The 17,548-nt window shown below is 33.2% G+C and overlaps 3 protein-coding genes across 3 annotated transcripts in view; 2 read left to right on the top strand and 1 right to left on the bottom strand.

Annotated features, from left to right (window-relative positions):
* The window catches only part of LOC21411624 (catalase), a 6,227-nt gene extending 5,724 nt beyond the window's left edge, over nucleotides 1–503 (top strand). Inside the window, exons 9-10 of the mRNA XM_024164327.1 lie at nucleotides 1–88; nucleotides 204–503. Of these exons, the coding sequence (XP_024020095.1) occupies nucleotides 1–88; nucleotides 204–263 (148 nt within the window). The 3' untranslated portion in view covers nucleotides 264–503. The remainder of the gene's footprint in view (nucleotides 89–203) is intronic.
* Nucleotides 504–599: 96 nt separating this feature from the next.
* LOC21407574 (catalase isozyme 1) lies at nucleotides 600–8,582 on the top strand. Its single transcript, XM_010096254.2, has 10 exons — nucleotides 600–728; nucleotides 823–896; nucleotides 4,494–4,587; nucleotides 5,235–5,331; nucleotides 6,032–6,309; nucleotides 6,564–7,340; nucleotides 7,499–7,588; nucleotides 7,717–7,784; nucleotides 7,892–7,985; nucleotides 8,284–8,582. Exons 3-10 carry the CDS (start codon nucleotides 4,573–4,575, stop codon nucleotides 8,341–8,343), a joined length of 1,479 nt encoding a protein of 492 aa, XP_010094556.1. The 5' UTR covers nucleotides 600–728; nucleotides 823–896; nucleotides 4,494–4,572; the 3' UTR covers nucleotides 8,344–8,582.
* Nucleotides 8,583–11,169: 2,587 nt separating this feature from the next.
* On the bottom strand, nucleotides 11,170–13,529 carry LOC112091247 (high mobility group B protein 9-like). Its single transcript, XM_024164365.1, has 6 exons — nucleotides 13,326–13,529; nucleotides 12,998–13,079; nucleotides 12,700–12,862; nucleotides 12,434–12,532; nucleotides 11,603–11,961; nucleotides 11,170–11,506 (listed from the first exon to the last, which is right to left on the bottom strand). The coding sequence occupies exons 1-6, from the start codon at nucleotides 13,472–13,474 to the stop codon at nucleotides 11,393–11,395; spliced, it is 966 nt and encodes a 321-aa protein (XP_024020133.1). The 5' UTR covers nucleotides 13,475–13,529; the 3' UTR covers nucleotides 11,170–11,392.
* Nucleotides 13,530–17,548: the final 4,019 nt, after the last annotated feature.

A 17,548-nucleotide genomic window follows, 5' to 3' on the forward strand; every position in this document is an offset into this window, starting at 1 on the left:
GCGGTTCGTCAAAAGATGGGTCGATGTGTTGGCTGACCACCGTGTCACACATGAGGTCCGCAGCATCTGGATCTCCTACTTGACTCAGGTCGGTTTACATCTAACGTTTTTCAGTTAATAAAACCGAGTAATTCATGTTTAAAGCAAAGCAGTGATGTTTTACTCATTTTTTGTGTTCATTGTTGGTATTTTTTTGGTTACAGACGGACAAGTCTCTTGGTCAGAAGGTTGCTACTCGTCTGAATGTGAGGCCAAGTATCTAAGACTAAGAGTTAGATGCTTCTTCCAGAGATGTGTTTTTAAAGCTTCTTAAGAGTGTGCAACAACAAGAAGAAGAAAACAATGAGCAAGAGAGAAGAGAGCTAGTTATCTATATGGAATGGAAGGATGAATAATAATGTTGTTAATCCTCTGAATGTCTCTGTTTATTTCATGTTCCAAAACTCTCATGTACCATATTTATCAATCAAATAAATGCTGGTTGTTGTATAAGCCAGTTTTTATTTCTTCTGGTTTCCTTTTCTTGAATACTTCACTTCCGATCGGCCAATTGAATTTCTCAAATCGCTAGGTGAACGAACTAACCTCGTGTGTTTCATTTACAGAACAGAAATTGTTCATCTTGATGCTTCTAATGCTTTACTTCTTTTATTACCAGGGAAATAAGTAAATTTCTATATATCCTTCAGCTCAGCAACTTGTACAGCAATGCCACGCTTGAAAAACTGGTACTTCTTTTACTGTGCTTTAAGTCATATGCCTTGATCCAAAAACTTACCAATTGTTTCCAACGAGTAAAATCAATCAATCTTTCTTCTGCAGTATTTCATGCACTGAAGAGAAGGCTGGATGCAATTTGGGATTGGCTTTAGCAATTCATATGGCTCATGAACAAGGTCAGTCAGTTATTTCAGACCAATGTCATGCTTGAGCGGTTGATAAGAAACTAAATTAAGTAAACATCATATAGAAAAATTGGAGGCAAAACAATTTTTCATGTTAGTGGGTGATGCGGCAGGATGGGAAATCAAGTCGAATCTAGAGCCAGGGGACAATCTCCAAAACTTAGAGAGAAAAACCAAACTTTATATTTATGAGCGTTTAGTTCGTTGATTCGAGTTTCTAATTCGAGCTGAGATGTGACTTTATATGAGAGTTTTTTATTGTAGTAAAAAAAGTTAGATGTGACTGTTTTGAGAGCTTTTTACTGTAGCAAAACTCGAATCGGTGAAATGAACGGGACATTAATATATCAATATTCAAATTTGATGTATCACAATATCTAATTGGACTCTTTATAGTTGATCTAAATAACGATAACAAAATAACCATTAAGATAAATGGCACACTAGATAAATAATGATAACAAAGGCATACCTAAATTGATAAGCTAATACAAAGGGATAATAAATATAATATTATCTCCCACATCTGTGAGACAATAAAGGATGTCATAATAAAATGTGTTATATTCTTCCAAGCGGACAAGTCAATGTGGAGCAATTTGGTCTCCAAAGCCAACAACATCACTATCTCTAATTTATTCCCAGAACCAAGTAAATGCAACAACCACCCTTTATTGTTAGTATTATTATAGGAAGGCCAAGATATAATAAAATTTTTCCCAACACCGTTCAAAAAAAGTATCTCATCTTACTCAATAGTTAAATTTTTTTTGTCTTAGTGTAAAAAGTGAGAAATATCTAAGTTAATTTAATATAAAGAGAAGGCTGAAAACGATATGATGCACCAAATTTAATTTGACTGTCTTCCAGGAAAAGTAAATATTATTATTTTTCGCTTTTTTTTTTTCTTTTTTTTACACAACAAAGTGGGGATGAACCGGTTTTTCAAATATGATGCCAATCATGACCCCAGTATGGCAATATCCCAATTCTTGGTGGGTTACGGTGCACCACACCCTCGCCTGTTAAACCAGAGATTCTGTTTATTTTACTGATTTAAATTTAAAATTTAAATTTTATTATAATACAAGGTTCTCATAAACAGTCATATTTAATTTTTTTGTTACAGTAAAAAATTCTCACATAACGTCACATCTCAACTCAAATTAAAAACTCGAATCAACGAATTAAATGGGAATGTTCACCTTTACTTCTTCTTCTTTTTTTGAACTTTTAATCATTTTTTTATCCTTTTAATTGTGTTTTAAATAATACTAACGAGGCTATTTAACACACGAAATAAGATCCAACCAGATAGATTGCTTAAATCACTAGAGCAAGTGCGCAAAAATCACCTATTCAGGAGTGCGCTGCAACAAGACAAATTTGCATCTCCAATTTAAACATAACAATAGTAATATTGCCTAAAAGTAAACCTTCACCGCTTTTTTCTTCTTTTTCTACGAGAAACAATTACTAATAAAAAAAAAAGAAAATAATAAAAATCTAAAGTAGCTGAGCCCAAAAGACCGTTGGCCATCATTGATTTTTCTTGCTAGAACCAAAGAAGAAAAAAAGATAATACTGATTGGTTTTCCTTCTGATTTAGGTGGCAAAGTCCTGATTGTATTTGATATGATATTTCATTTTATTATTTTTGGCTCGAATTTATTTTGGTAAGGCAATATTTTTTGTCATGTGTAAAATGTGAAATGACTAAACAAAGAAAGGATGCCAAAGGAATAAGTGGGCCCAGAAAAGCAGGCTTTTGTGACTTAGGCTGACCCTCAAGGCCCATTTCCATAACCATATCGGCAAAATTGGTCTATTTCTCGTGAGAAAATTGTAAAAAACTAACCCTTAAATACATCATCCTCGTAAAGTTCTATTTTTTTTTTATTATAATAAGCTATTTTTTTAATAATAATTTATCAATTTATATATAGTAATTTATTAAATTACGTCTACTGACCTACTATAAGTATAATTTATCAAATTATAAATAATAATTTATTAAATTATTTACTCTAACAGAATAAAATTCAATAGATTAATATTAAAATCTAAAAATCCTTAATAATATCATTTTAAAACAATACTCGTCAAAATTAACAATTTCTCATAAAACAACAATTACCGGTTCAGTTTGTTAATTCGAGTTTTTAATTCGAGTTGAGATATGATGTTGTGTAAGAATTTTTTACTGTAATAAAAAAGTTAGATGTGACTGTTTCTAAGAGCTTTTTACTGTAGTAAAACTCAAATTATAAACTCAAATCAGCGAAAAGAACGGGACCAAAACAACCCAACAAAACATATCTTGGATTTCTTTTTGCGAGGAGCACACGTTTCGAGGTTCTATTGTGCGGACGTGGCACATTTTAAATGGGCCGCTGTCATCTATGCCACTAGTGGTTGTGAGCAGGTTTAAGCATGAAACCAAAACCCAAGATAAGGAAGCCTCAATCGACGACGTTCTCAATTATTTTAACAATTTTTCCCAACCTCTCCCTTCTTTCTTAATTTTCTTCGCCATATAAAATTCTTCTCATATCGGTTTGTGGGTCCCCTTTTTATTTTTTATTTTTTTTCCTTTTACCTCATATAATTTTTAGGGGAGTATTTGATTATATTGCCTCACATTCTCACGCTAAATTCGCGCCAATGGACGTGATAATATCGTCAATAATGGACAACAGAAAATAATTCCACAGAAAAACAGAAAATATATCAGATGAAAATTTAAATTAAAAAGTTAGTCCACCTAAATACGTAACTTAAATAAAACTGTGTTAGATTGTAATCATTTGCGGCACATGCTTCACCACGATTTATTTAAAATATTTCTCACTTTTCATAGTATCAAGTTCTTCATCCTTGATATATAATTTGTTCACATTATAAATTAATTAGATAGGAGTGACGCAATAAATAATAAGAGCTATTCAAAATTTATACATTAGATAATTTGATGATTAAGTTATATTTGTTTTGAGTTTATCTCTATTCTAGTTTTATAGTTGTTTTTGTTTTGTTCTTCAGTAGTCGTCATAGTATTTAACTTTAACATATAAAAATTATTGGCGTATACCATTAGTTTCATAAAAATCAACTTGATTCTTTAAATTACTAATGTACTATAGTTGTTCTTTCTTTCTTTCTTTCTTTCTTTTTTTCTTTTAAATTTTGTGATTACTTGCAATCCTAATATTTCTCATATATTATGATGTTAAATTATGTTGATTATAGTATATTCACCTCCATCCATTTTAGAAGACAATATATATATATATATAATCAATCAATTAATTTCATTGGTTAAAATTACAAATAACAAAGTGAAAACATGCAAATATGGTGCCAAAGTCGGTTCGAGAAGATGACATAAAATCGTGAGTCTTGAGTCAGCGAGACGCTAAAATGGGCAAAAATAATTAGATTATTGTATGAAGCTGACGTCATTTTTCAGACTGTCCGTAACTCCGCAGAGATAGAGATAACGATCACTAGTCTCGGAATTTGGGAAATTTTTTTAATGCTATTTATAAAAGCCACACGCCCTTTATAAATTTTTCCCCATATTTGCAGATTAATCCACACCAAACTCTCTCTCTATCTCTCTCTCTAAGCCCTTCCTCTCTCTCTCTTCCTCATCCATCTTCCTGCCATGGATCCCTACAAGGTACTCATTTCTCTTTTCTCTAATCTAAATTTCTTGTCTTCTTTATTTTGATTTATGAAGTTTCTTGCTTTAATTTGAATCCTACGTTTAAAATTGATAGGAAAATCAAACAGAATCAGAAATTTTAGGTTTTTATTCATAAGTTTGTATTTCGGAATCATGAGGAAGAAGAATTAGCCTAAATAAGTTTTTTCACAGAAACGATGTGATTGGGGTTTTTGCGTGTTTGAAGCAGAAAATAGGTGATTATTGATGGCTTTTGTATTTCTGAACCACTATTGTTCAAGTTTTAGCTGGTAAAATTGAATATGTTATAATGGAAAGCTGATGGAAGAATATATTTCTTCTCAATAGAATAAATATGATTGGTGTTTTAATTATATTTTTGAATTAACATATATAAAATGATAGGAGAATATATTTGTTTTCAATGGAACAAATATGATTGGTGTTTTAATTAGAATTAGGCTGTATGAAATGATAGGAGAATATATCTGTTTTCAAAAGAATATATATATATGATTGGTGTTTTAGATTTATTGCTAAATAAATTTTTTATTGCTTTATTTATTTATTTATTATATCTCTCTATTTCTTTTTTTCTTTTTTTTTCTTTTTTTCTTTCTTTTTTTTTTTTGGTGATTCAGTACCGTCCTTCGAGTGCTTACAACTCCCCTTTCTTCACGACTAACTCTGGTGCTCCCGTTTGGAACAACAACTCTTCGTTGACTGTTGGCCAAAGAGGTACTCCTTTGAAAGTTTAGCTACCTTTCTTAAAAATATGCGTGTGTGTGTTTTGGGTGTATGTTTACTTGGATTTTGGATTCAAGCGATTGCTAGACTGATTAGCCAATCGTCGTTATGTTACTTGATATGAAAATAGTGTTACTTTATTTCTTGTTGTTATAAGTGTCTTGCTGATTGTTATTGTTGGTTTTGGTTTTACCTGGGTGTTGATTGTTGAATCAAAAAAGATCTGTTTTGTTGGATTGCTGAACGATTTTATTTTGTTTATTTCAAAATGCCATTTTTGCTATAATTATGAATTTTGAATTAATTGAAAGTTTTGCTGTCATGATTTTAGGCATGGCTGAACCTTTACAAGTTGTCAGCTTTTTCAAGAGAGTAATAAGTTATTGCATTTTTAGGCTTTTTTAAAAAAATTATGACCTAGATGTATAGTATTGACTGTTGGTTTCCTTGGTTTATAGTAATCCATTTGGATTCCGTGTTTTGTGTGCTTTGGGTGAGGTTGAATAAGATAAATGTTGAGAAACTAAAGGGTAATATAAATGAAATTTCGTGGATTTGCATTAGTTTTCTGTGAGTGGAAAATCTAATTTCTTTCTTAAACGGGTGGAAAAGCATAATTTATTACTGCTACAACATTATTTTGTAAAATTTATATGTATGAAGTCTTAGAAATTCGCTTGTATTTTGACAGGTCCAATCCTCCTTGAGGACTACCATTTGGTGGAGAAACTTGCCAATTTTGACAGAGAACGCATCCCAGAACGTGTGGTCCATGCCAGGGGAGCCAGTGCAAAGGGTTTCTTTGAGGTCACTCATGATATCTCTAACCTAACTTGTGCTGACTTCCTTCGTGCTCCTGGAGTTCAGACACCGGTTATTGTTCGTTTCTCTACTGTTATCCATGAGCGTGGAAGCCCTGAAACCCTTAGGGATCCTCGTGGTTTTGCTGTGAAGTTCTACACCAGAGAGGTGAGGAATTTACTAGTACTTCCTATACATTGAATTGGCTAAATACAACTTGAAATTAGCTACACTGACCTTGAGGCCCTTTTGATGTCTATGTGGTGGTTTTTGAAGGATGTTTGTAGGGGTAGCTCAAGGTGGCCCTTGTGCCAGAAAGTCTTACCTTGTGTAGTTGTCATAAGATCTTGTGCCTGTAGCTTTGTTTACTGATCGGTTTCTGGTTCTCATGTTCATAATGTGACCTCATTCTTTTAATGCAGGGTAATTTTGATCTCGTCGGAAACAATTTCCCTGTCTTCTTCATCCGTGATGGAATTAAATTCCCGGACATGGTCCATGCTCTTAAGCCCAACCCAAAGTCTCACATCCAGGAATTTTGGAGAATCTTGGACTTCTTCTCACACCATCCGGAGAGCTTGCACATGTTCACCTTCCTATTTGATGACATTGGTGTCCCACAAGATTACAGGCACATGGATGGCTCCGGTGTTAACACCTACACTCTGATCGACAAGGCTGGAAAGGCTCACTATGTGAAATTCCATTGGAAACCCACCTGTGGTGTCAAGTCTCTGTTGGAGGACGAGGCAGTTAGAGTCGGAGGAGCGAATCACAGTCATGCCACTCAGGATCTCTACGACTCAATAGCCGCTGGAAACTACCCAGAGTGGAAGCTTTTTATTCAGACAATCGACCCCGATCATGAAGACAGATTCGACTTCGACCCACTTGATGTAACAAAGACCTGGCCTGAGGACATCTTGCCCCTGCAGCCAGTTGGTCGCATGGTTCTCAACAAGAACATTGATAACTTCTTTGCAGAGAATGAACAACTTGCATTTTGCCCTGGCATTGTGGTCCCTGGTGTCTACTATTCAGATGATAAGTTGCTCCAGACTCGTATCTTCTCCTACTCTGATACTCAGAGACACCGTCTCGGACCAAATTATCTTCAGCTCCCTGCTAATGCCCCCAAGTGTGCTCACCACAACAATCACCACGAGGGTTTCATGAATTTCATGCACAGGGAAGAGGAGGTAGAAAATTGCTTATTTTTCACCAAGTGGAAAACAATTACCTTCTGCTTGATTGACATTATGAATTATTTTGCTGAGTGAACTCCCATTTTATGCTTGTATAATTTATTCAAGTTCATCCTTTTCTGACACAATTTCTGCTTTTATGATATTGTTAGGTCAACTACTTCCCATCAAGATACGACCCTGTCCGTCACGCTGAGAGGTACCCAATTCCTTCTGCCATCTGCACTGGAAGGCGTGAAAGGGTCAGTTATCAATACACTAATAAATATCTTGATCCAATTGACAGAATTGGAACAATTTCTTTTGTCCTTAGATGTTAACATGCTAAGATTTAAACGTTGACACATGCGTAATTATTATATGAATGCAGACCGTTATTGATAAGGAGAACAACTTTAAGCAACCTGGAGAGAGATACCGATCCTTCTCCCCTGACAGGTAAAAAAAATTGTTGTCCTGGTGTCTTTATAATAAAAAATCAATATTTGATATCATATATTGCATGAGGCAACTCTGATTTGGTTTCCACTTTCTGATTTTTCCAGGCAGGAGAGATTCATCAAACGATGGGTTAATGCCTTGTCTGACCCACGTGTCACCCACGAGATTCGCAGCATTTGGATCTCCTACTGGTCTCAGGTCAGTTTTGAGTTTCCCAACAATGTTGAAGTTTTTTTCCTTTAGCGTTGCAAATCGTAAATATCATTACACTCGTATTATTTAAAAAAAAAAAAGGAAAGAAAAGAAAAAAAGAAAAAGAGAGAGAACAAGAACCGCATCTTATGGCATGTATGCCACATATACATGTGTGTATATATATATATATATATGTATATATATTTTTTTAATCTGTGCTTGTAATTATATCTCGTTTTAAACTTAAAAAGGCCAAAGGTTTTACTAATACTAATTTGTTTTTGTATGTTGGTGGGAACAGGCTGATAGATCTCTTGGTCAGAAGCTAGCATCTCGTCTGAATGTGAGGCCAAGCATTTGAGGGGTGAGTGATCTTCATGTTTTGAGTTCCGAAGATTGTTGCATGAGGAGATGGTAAACGAGAGAAGATGCTGGTCGGTCATATATATAGAAAGAACGAATGAAATGCTTAATTATTCCTTTTTATTTATTTGTGTCATATCATATATGCATACTCAAAAACTTTCATAGTTATGTGCTATGATGATGTTGATGTGACTCTTTGTGCTGATAATAAATGACCGTTTTCATGTTATATAAGCTACTCGTGTATTTTGTACCTTTTAATTCACTTCTTTGTATGATTTGTTGATTATGGAGATTCACATATTCAATTTCTCATTTTGTTCGCATGCAATGAGATGTGCTTAGGGGCTTGCTCTAGGAAAAGTTGCTTAGTATGAATTTTCACTCCTTGAAGGGAGAGAAGGGGGGGACCCAAAAAAAAAAAAAAAAAAAAAAAAAAAAGAGGAAAAAAGAAAACAATACTCGATATTTTCTTGAATAACATCTTAATGGAATCTCCACCCGTTGAATAATGTTGTTTATGTTTGCCAAGTAAGGATGTTTCACAATGTAATTGAGTCCACGACTTTTGCTTGTAAATGTGTCTGTAGATTTGGTGAAATGTTAAACTTCTGTCTTAAAAATTTCATTTTCAAGCATAAAAATTCATATTAAAAAAAAAAAAAAAAAAGGTAGCAACATTGCGACCCATATTATCACGTACTGAGCTCAGCGAACTGGCAAGAGTTAAGAGTTGTGAAAATTCGCAACACATCACTCATTAGTGGATGGTGTTCATAATAAGTGTGTTTACTTGTGTATAACAAAATTCATTTCGATTACTGAAAAATATTGAAATACATTTTTGTATTTTTGTGATAGTGTTCTTTAAAATCCTCAGTCACGAGTGGTAAAATTGAATATTGACCTTCCAATGATATTATTCTTCTCACTCGTTCACACATTGTTCACGATCGGTTTCAAAGCAATCAACCAATGCAAAAATATTAGACCATTTTTCATCAAAGTTTCATTTCTTCAATGATTAGATTTAAACCACGATATATAGCTCAAAGATGTAGAATCAAAAATTTGTTTATTGGAAATTTTTAAATCAAAAATTTGTTTATTGGAAATTTTTAAGTCAAAAATTTGTTTATTCAAAATTTTTAGAGAAATGAAATTAAATCAAATCATATGGTTGCCTATTCTGGCGATAATCTCACACTTAACTTTATCATAAAGTGATACGTTTAAATTTCCCATTGAATCAATCTTGTAAAATTAACTTTTTTTTTTAAATTTACCTAGTTATTTTATTTAAATAAAAAACAAGCGAAAATAAAATTAGGCTACAAGAAAAACAAAATGATTTAAAATACAGATAAACATAACAAGCATGAGAAATATGTTTTTTTTTTTTTCAATAAAAAAGAACAATTTGATCGGTTGAAAATTGTAATGTAAAATATCACAAACCGTTGACCAAACCAAGAAAAAATAGAACTCCCAAAATGATCACTTATATGGCCTATTTTTTCAACTATATTTTTTGACAACCCAAAAATACCCTTTGAGTTGATTTTGTGATGCTTTTATTTTGGTAATTAACTTCCATATATCTCTCATAGTTGAATTTTTAGAAGAAATTATTTGAAATCCAAGTTTATTAATTTATTAATCCCAATTTTTAAATTTTTAAATTTTAATTGCTCCGCGTAGAATAACGTGAAATAAGACCAAATTATAATGTAGTATCAATTATATTACTGAATTACAAACAAGCTCTACCTCATAATGTAACATCAATTATGCAACAAAATATCATAAAATCATGCATCAACGAAATATATATACACTAAACTTGGCAAGACAACATTCACCAGAAAAAGAAAAAAAAAATCGGTAAAAAAGAAAAATCGGTGAGACAATAATCCGTAGAATATTAGTTTTTTACCGGTTTGTAGGCAATAATGTCATTAATTACTTACAATGTCATTAAAAAAAATGCTTATTGATTGTTGGGCATGTGCAGGTACAGTTTGTACCTTACGTCGTGTCAAAGAATAAGGTAAGGGATTCAAAGAGGAAAAAACACCGTTTCTTTCATGGCCTTAACAAACGTGCATGATTGACAAAATAATTTGAAACGAACGTATCGATATTCTTTCATGGCCAGAACTAGTTTTTGTCTTCTCGGACGAAACCTCGTAAATAATTGTAACACCAACGGCGTTTTCTCTTCTCGTAGCTCATCTAGAAAGTTTTGACTTTCACCTGGATGATTTGTAGATATACCTTTTTTGTTTCGTTTTGGACTCTGCATTTTTTTGTCGTTTTGGAAAGGCTAGAACTTTTATTTGCTTATTAAAAGTTAAGCTTGATTTACTTTTTTAAGTTTTTATTTTTGTTTAATGGAACAAAAATACATAATGCTAGAATAGCACAATGTTCTCCCATCTTTCAGAAATTGAGACGTTGATTTTCCAGAATACACTTTCGTCCTCGCCAAAAGTCAAAGGCACTCTTTTCTTTGTCGTTTCTACTCATTTTTATTGCATATTTACTACTTAACTAACCAATTACAACAACTCATAATTTCTGGTTTGGTTTGAATTTGGTTTGAGGGTTCAAACCAACTGGAATTTAAATTTTGTGAGGAAAAACATTATAGTAAAACTTTTAAATTTAAATTTTTATAAAAGAAAATACTATTTGAATCAAAATTGTGGTGTGGTGGTTGTCGCAGGCAAAAGCCTGGTTGAAATGGGACCACTTATAAACTAATGGTTTATGGCATGTTTACATCTTCTGTGATTTCAATTACTGAGATTTAGGCATGAAACAACATTATGATTAATAACTGAAAATGCATACAAGGCTTAAGTTGGGAAACATTAGCAAGTACTTTGTAGAAGAAATATAAAGCTAGAACACCTCCATAATCAAAGGAATAATATGAACTGTGGATTTCCAATAACAAAGTCTATATACTCCTTTCTATTTGGATTCCCTATTTACACACAATTGCCAGATAGAATTCTACTTTCTTCACTTCTTGACTCTTACTGGCTTGCCTGGTTAACCTCCACTGTATTCCTGTTTGTCATCCTCTCCTTGTATTCTTTCAACTCTCTCCTGTATCTTTCCTTGTCTTTCAACCCGATATTCTGATAAACCTATGAATAAAAAAAAAACAAGAATGAAGGCATTCAACTAACAGAAACCTAAAAATGCAAATATTTAGCAACCACGCATTGATGTTTTCGAATTACCATCCTCTCTTCTGGATTGAGATTGCTCCATGACTCGCCAATCATCTTAGTGAACTCCCGTTCTCTGTTCGGGAAGAGGGCTTTGAGCTTGTAATGCTTCTCGGCGAAGAAGAAGTTGTATCCACTCCGATTAGGTTTCGGATAATTGGGGTCTCCCCTTCTTTTGCTTCTCCTTTTCCGACGGGAGTGTCTAGGTTTTCCGGTGTATGGCACGAGTGCATTACTACATTGGGGAACCGAAACCGGGGTAGAAGGGCCTTCATCTTCTGGATGGTAAAGTACTCCACTAAGAATCTCCGACCCCAGCTTCACAGTAACCAAATAACCACAATCGAATTTCCCCTCAATTCTTCCAATGCCTTTAAAAAATATATATATCAAGGATGACAACAATTAAAATCATTGGCATAAACTTTAGTCAACATCAGTTCAATGTAATCTTAATCCTAATCCGTAAAAATATAGATAAGCAGCAGCCGCAAATTTGAAACGCGACGTTGGATGTGGGACCCCATCAAAACCTTTCTTTAGAGAGATTTTAATAAAAATTCACTCTTGGCTTAAAAAATAAACAATAGTATGGAAGTTTCACTTCAATAATCTATTCAAAGATTGCTCGAATCAAATAATAAGCCTGACAAGATCACAAAGCCTAGTAGGAAAAGTCATTACAGGACAAGAAAGTGAAATAGAAAATATTGCGGGGCCAGATAAACCAGGCAAAGAATTTGTGGTGTGTGGTTGACTTTGACACTCTTCACTTTATTCACTTTGCATTTGCCTTTGGACCATCCGCAATAGCTGTGGGGAAAAAAAAAAAAAAAAAATCACCTTCAATATGTGGGTTCGGACTGTCGTTTATGGTTTTGGGGGAATATTGCACAATAGCCAATTCGGGTTTGCATGAACGGCCGCCAACAGGAAATGCAACTGGAGAACGACAAAAAGGAAAGCTTTTTAGAAGGCAAAGAAGAAAGGAGATGCTAAAGAAGACAAAAAATAAGATGAAGGCATAATTATTATATTAAAAAAAAAAAAAAAAACTTTATGAAAGAAAAGGGATAAGAGATAAAACAATGAATTAAAAAAAAAAATACCTGATGGGTTGCAAAGAGGACCTTGCATTTTAAAGAAGTAAACTTGTTCATAATGGTAAAGAAGGCTAAAGTAGTGTTTCCTCAACACAAAAGAAGCACTTGTTGTTGTTGGTGAGAACATGAAAATACTACCCACTTCCCTCCATTTCTTCTCTGCAACAACCTGCACATGATTTTTTTAATTTTATTTTTCATGTGTTTCTTTAAAGACTTCTGAAAATAATAATAATAATAATAATAAGCCACTACATTTCTTATACTTCATGGGTATATTTTAAGTTGAACGAGGAAAACGAACCTTCTCAAAACCACCTCTTCTTGTTACCTCTACATAGAGTATATGCAAATCCAACTCTTTAAACCCTCCAATCACAGGAATCCTTTGAACATTTTGCCAAAATAAAATATTAAACAACAAAAAACTTTTAGAAGCGGTTACTTTTTTCTATGAAAAGTTGTTCATCTTTTTTTTTTCTTTTTTTTTTTTTTTTGAGAGTTCCCATGAACATAACATTCTAAGCGTCCTATTATTCTAATCCTTCGAACATCCCCAAGAAATTGTTTTCACGATTTAAACTAAATGAAAAAATTATATATATTTATTAAAAGAAGAAGAAAGTGCTTACATAAACTTGGTATTCATCAAAAAATGGAATCGCCTGAGAGTGTCCCAAAATACAACTGGGTCCTTCACAACCTCCTCCTGGGAAGCAAATGGAGGACAGTGCAAATCCTGCTCTCTGTTCCACCCCTTGCTTCTAGCCACCGGCGACATGCTTGTCTTTCCGGTGTCCGGTAAACCAGACACAAAACAAAAGAACCTGAACAGAGAACAGAAATGAGATTGAGAAGTGTTGAAGATATTATTTATTTATATTAAATAAAGAGGTGAGAGAATAAAACAAAAGAGTAATGTAAATGATTTATAAGAAGGAAGTAAAGTAAATGATTTTTTAAAGATAGGACAGTAATGAAAGGGGGGAGAGTGAATAAGTCTGACCAAAGGCTGTGTACAAAAGAAATAGGGATTGGACGCGTGGGATGTAACGGTTACACAAAATTGGCTTTTTCTGCCAACTTTTTAAAAATACTGCCCCATAACCCTTAATAATACTTAGATTTATTAATTACTAATAGTGTATCTTGCATAGTTACGCCCTGAATTTTAAAGGTCTAGAAACTTAACATTTTATTGATTTGAATTTATAATTTGAGTTGAGATGTAATTTTACGTGAGAGTTTTTTATTGTAGTAAAAAAGTTAAATGTGACTGTTTTTGAGAGCTTTTTACTGTAGTAAAACTCAAATTCTAAACTCAAATCGGTGAAGTGAACGAGACCTTACCTCTTAAATTTTTTATTTTAATAATTTACCCCTCAACTTGCAAAACACTTGCAATTTACCCCATTTATCAATTTTACTTTTGTTTTTTTTTCCAGAGGATTAAGAGTTGGGAAATTGAGACATTTGTGATATGTTTTTTATGGTTTGAATTGAGATGTTAAAATTTATTTATTGAATGTGTTTTTTTGTCACCAATTTTAACACGATAATCATTAAAATAAGATATGTTGTAACTGTTCTATAAGTTGAAGAGGCATATTAAAAATAAAAAGAGTAAATTATCAAAATTACTACAAACTCAAGGGCAAATTTGTAAATAGACCTTACAAACACAACACTCTCTCTTATAGCTATACGTGAACTCTCTCTTTCTCGTGTCACTCCCATGTCTGACATCTCTGGCGCAGTATAAGGGTCCATTTAGTTCGTTAATTTGAATTTTTAATTTAAATTGAGATGTGATTTTATGTGAGAACTTTTTACTATAATAAAAAAGTTAAATGTGACTGTTTGTGAAAATTTTTTACTGTAATAAAATTTAAATTTTAAACTTAAATCAACAAAATAAATGAGACCTAAATTAGTATCACTCAACTCCCTTCTCTTGTCACTTTTTTATCCCAAAGTCTAAACATGGACATGCACTTACCCGCTTAGGCTTTCTTTCTCCTAAAAAGTCTTTTTGAAACAAATCTTTAGCGTACATCTGCCAGTACATATTTGATTGGGCTTTTACGGGTGCTATAGAGTGCACCCAAGCCTACAGTTAGCAGGAGTTATCAAAGATCATCTGAGTCGTTGACTTAGGCGATAATGAAATGCTGGATTGGATTTTTCTCTTTCTACTTTACGTGGGTCTTGGGTTTATCCGTTAAGACGTGAAATGTGTTTCGTCCTTCCATATGTGAGCCTCACCTGGTGGCTTAAGATTGTTGACTTGGAAATAGGTCTGGTTCAATTTGTGAATTTAAATTTTTAATTTAAGTTGGGATATAATTTTATGTGAAATAGAAAAAGTTAGATATAATTTTTTATGAGAATTTTTAATTATAATAAAACTGAAATTAAAAATTCGAATCGGTAAAATCTACGAAGTGTTTTTATTTTTCTCTTCCATTTGTGCTTTTTCTTTTTCTTTCCCCCTTTTTTATTTTATTTTTTATTTTGCTTGGGCTTTTTTTCACCTCCGCTTGGTAGTTCTACTTCAAACTTTCATTTTGTTGTCCTTCGTTATTGAAGGAAACCAATATATATTTGGAACAATTTATCTCATATAGCTATATCTGATTACAGGTGGTGACGGTAAAATGACAAAAGACGATCTACTTAGGTTCTCTTATCTAGTACTTGTGGATCGATTTTCATTGTCGGCAGTACCACAAAGGGAGTGAGTGGTGGATCCAACTTATTCAGATAAAGAATCTTTGGCTGCTTGCGATGTATCAGTGTTTGTTCATGACAGGTAAAATTTTTGAGTGGATTTTATGTCTTTTATGAGCTTAGGCTTGTTGAGAGCATATGTTGGCAAGTATATTCACGCTTTCTCACTTTTGTATGATTAACACGAATGTTTTACAATTGCACTTACTTTTATGAATATCTAAGATTTTTTTCCCTCCTTTTTTTTCTTTTTTTTTTTGGGGCACTGGTTCTGATGAATCATAGAGTTGTTGGTTGAAGTTGATTGTTGCAGCTAAAGATGATTTGGTTTCATTTCCGTTGGCCATACAACGTTCTACAAGGGCATACTGTTTTGAACACGTGTTTTATGTATTTCACAGTTGTGAGGATTTGTTTTCAATGGTCTTGTAATACGAGTCAATTATATTGGATGTCTTGATTTTTTTTTTTTCTCTTTTTTTCTTGTGTGAAATGCGTTGACGTTTATTTCAATCTGGATTTCCTTTTTTTAGGTCAGTCATTATTATATGATGAATTTAATTTATCAATCCTGATATATGGGTTCTTTAGACCTTTAAGAGGTTCTTAAACTGGCAATGATGAGTGTTAATATCCATGAGAATTTTGATGTGTCTATGATTACGATTTGGGCTTATGGTTATGAATATATGATCATGCCTAGGAAGGAAAGGATTTAAGTGTTAGTATCTATGAGAACTCGGACGCGTCTAAACTTTAATGAATATTGAGGGACTCGTTTTGCGTTTCTATATATTATTATTGGCCTGCCTTGTCATTATGAAACAACTCTGTGCATTGCACATGCATTTAGGGTTGTTAAGCTACTCACTTACTAAGCATTCTAGCTCATTTCTTTAACGACTGAATTGTGAGATTGGTTGGGATTTGGGATGCTTATATGAATTTGTGTGGATTTGGTTTCATTTACACTAAAATAACATAATCAAAGTCATTAGTACTTCAGTCTGCGTACTTCTCTTTTTGTCACCACTTACAACCTTTCTCACCACTAGGGGAAAAAGAAGAATGCTGGAAACTAATTTGCAGCCGCTTGAAAATGGAATGTTTTATGCCCTAAAGCGTGATAATAAACAATAATGTTTTTGAGCTTGATGGTATTAGGACACCTTTTACTATCCTGTGAAGTTAGGTCATTTTTCACTTTGTAGCTCTTAACAAGCAAACGCAACTCTCCGCAAACTAGCTGCAGTTGAAGGCGCTTCGACTTGAGAGGAAGAAGTGGAGAAGGAAGCGACAAGTTCCTCAGATAGGCACGGCCACCACCCCGTGACGCTCCCAAACCGATCGCTATCGTTTTCTTGCTTTCTTGTTGTCTTGAATTGTTATAGAACGGCTTTATATCAGGTATAGTTGGTAGGATTTGAAAAATTGGCATTGGCTTTCTCTAATTAACTTGAGAATATTAGTAATTTGTCCTGTCAACAAAAAAGATGATGATAGGGAAGAAGATGAATGAGCAATTTGAGTTTTGTAATCATATATTTTTTCTAAATCAAAATTTTTATCTCAAATATAGTTTTAATTCTTTAAATCAGTGTTCCATCAGTGTTTAATGGATGACGCAGTGAGGAACAAATTTGTTAACGTTTTGAAGTTTGATTAGGGGCTAAAGTAATAAAACTAACCTAAATTCGAGGAATTTGTAAAATGCCATTGATATTTTGTAATTCCAATTTATTTCTTTCGTATTATGCCATACTAAAAGGAGAACTATATACTTCTAAATTAGAAAAAATGCCTCAGAAAAAACAGAAAAGGGAACTAATTGCGAGGACAACACAAAAATTCTCAATGACAAAAACTAAAAAATGAGTGTTGAAAGGAAAGGACAAAGAACTAGTAAATGAGAATCCTAAAACTGCTCCAAAAAGAAATGGCACTCACCCAAATCAACAAGAATTTTCTTCACAAAAGGTGAACAAGAATTTTCTTAACAAATAATCGGATATTTTTTTGGAAAAGTACATAAATAAAGTTTAGAAAAGTTTTATTGGTTTTAAACTATACCTTTATAGGCCGAAATGCACATCCGGTGTGAAGAGTATACCTTTTCGATCGGGGC

This window comes from Morus notabilis, unplaced genomic scaffold (assembly GCF_000414095.1).
Source record: "Morus notabilis unplaced genomic scaffold, ASM41409v2 Scaffold314, whole genome shotgun sequence".
Taxonomy (NCBI): Eukaryota; Viridiplantae; Streptophyta; class Magnoliopsida; order Rosales; family Moraceae; genus Morus; species Morus notabilis.

What these genes read in the sequence shown, in the direction of transcription:
- LOC21407574 (XM_010096254.2), top strand. An exon ending in GTTGACTGTTGGCCAAAGAG is followed by an intron (nt 5,332 to 6,031) that starts GTACTCCTTTGA and finishes GTATTTTGACAG; the next exon opens with GTCCAATCCTCCTTGAGGAC. An exon ending in CGATCCTTCTCCCCTGACAG is followed by an intron (nt 7,785 to 7,891) that starts GTAAAAAAAATT and finishes TGATTTTTCCAG; the next exon opens with GCAGGAGAGATTCATCAAAC.
- LOC112091247 (XM_024164365.1), bottom strand. Translation starts at nt 13,474, where the DNA reads ATGTCGCCGGTGGCTAGAAGCAAGGGGTGGAACAGAGAGCAGGATTTG. An exon ending in TTGATGAATACCAAGTTTAT is followed by an intron (nt 13,080 to 13,325) that starts GTAAGCACTTTC and finishes AAATGTTCAAAG; the next exon opens with GATTCCTGTGATTGGAGGGT. An exon ending in GAAGAGGTGGTTTTGAGAAG is followed by an intron (nt 12,863 to 12,997) that starts GTTCGTTTTCCT and finishes AATCATGTGCAG; the next exon opens with GTTGTTGCAGAGAAGAAATG.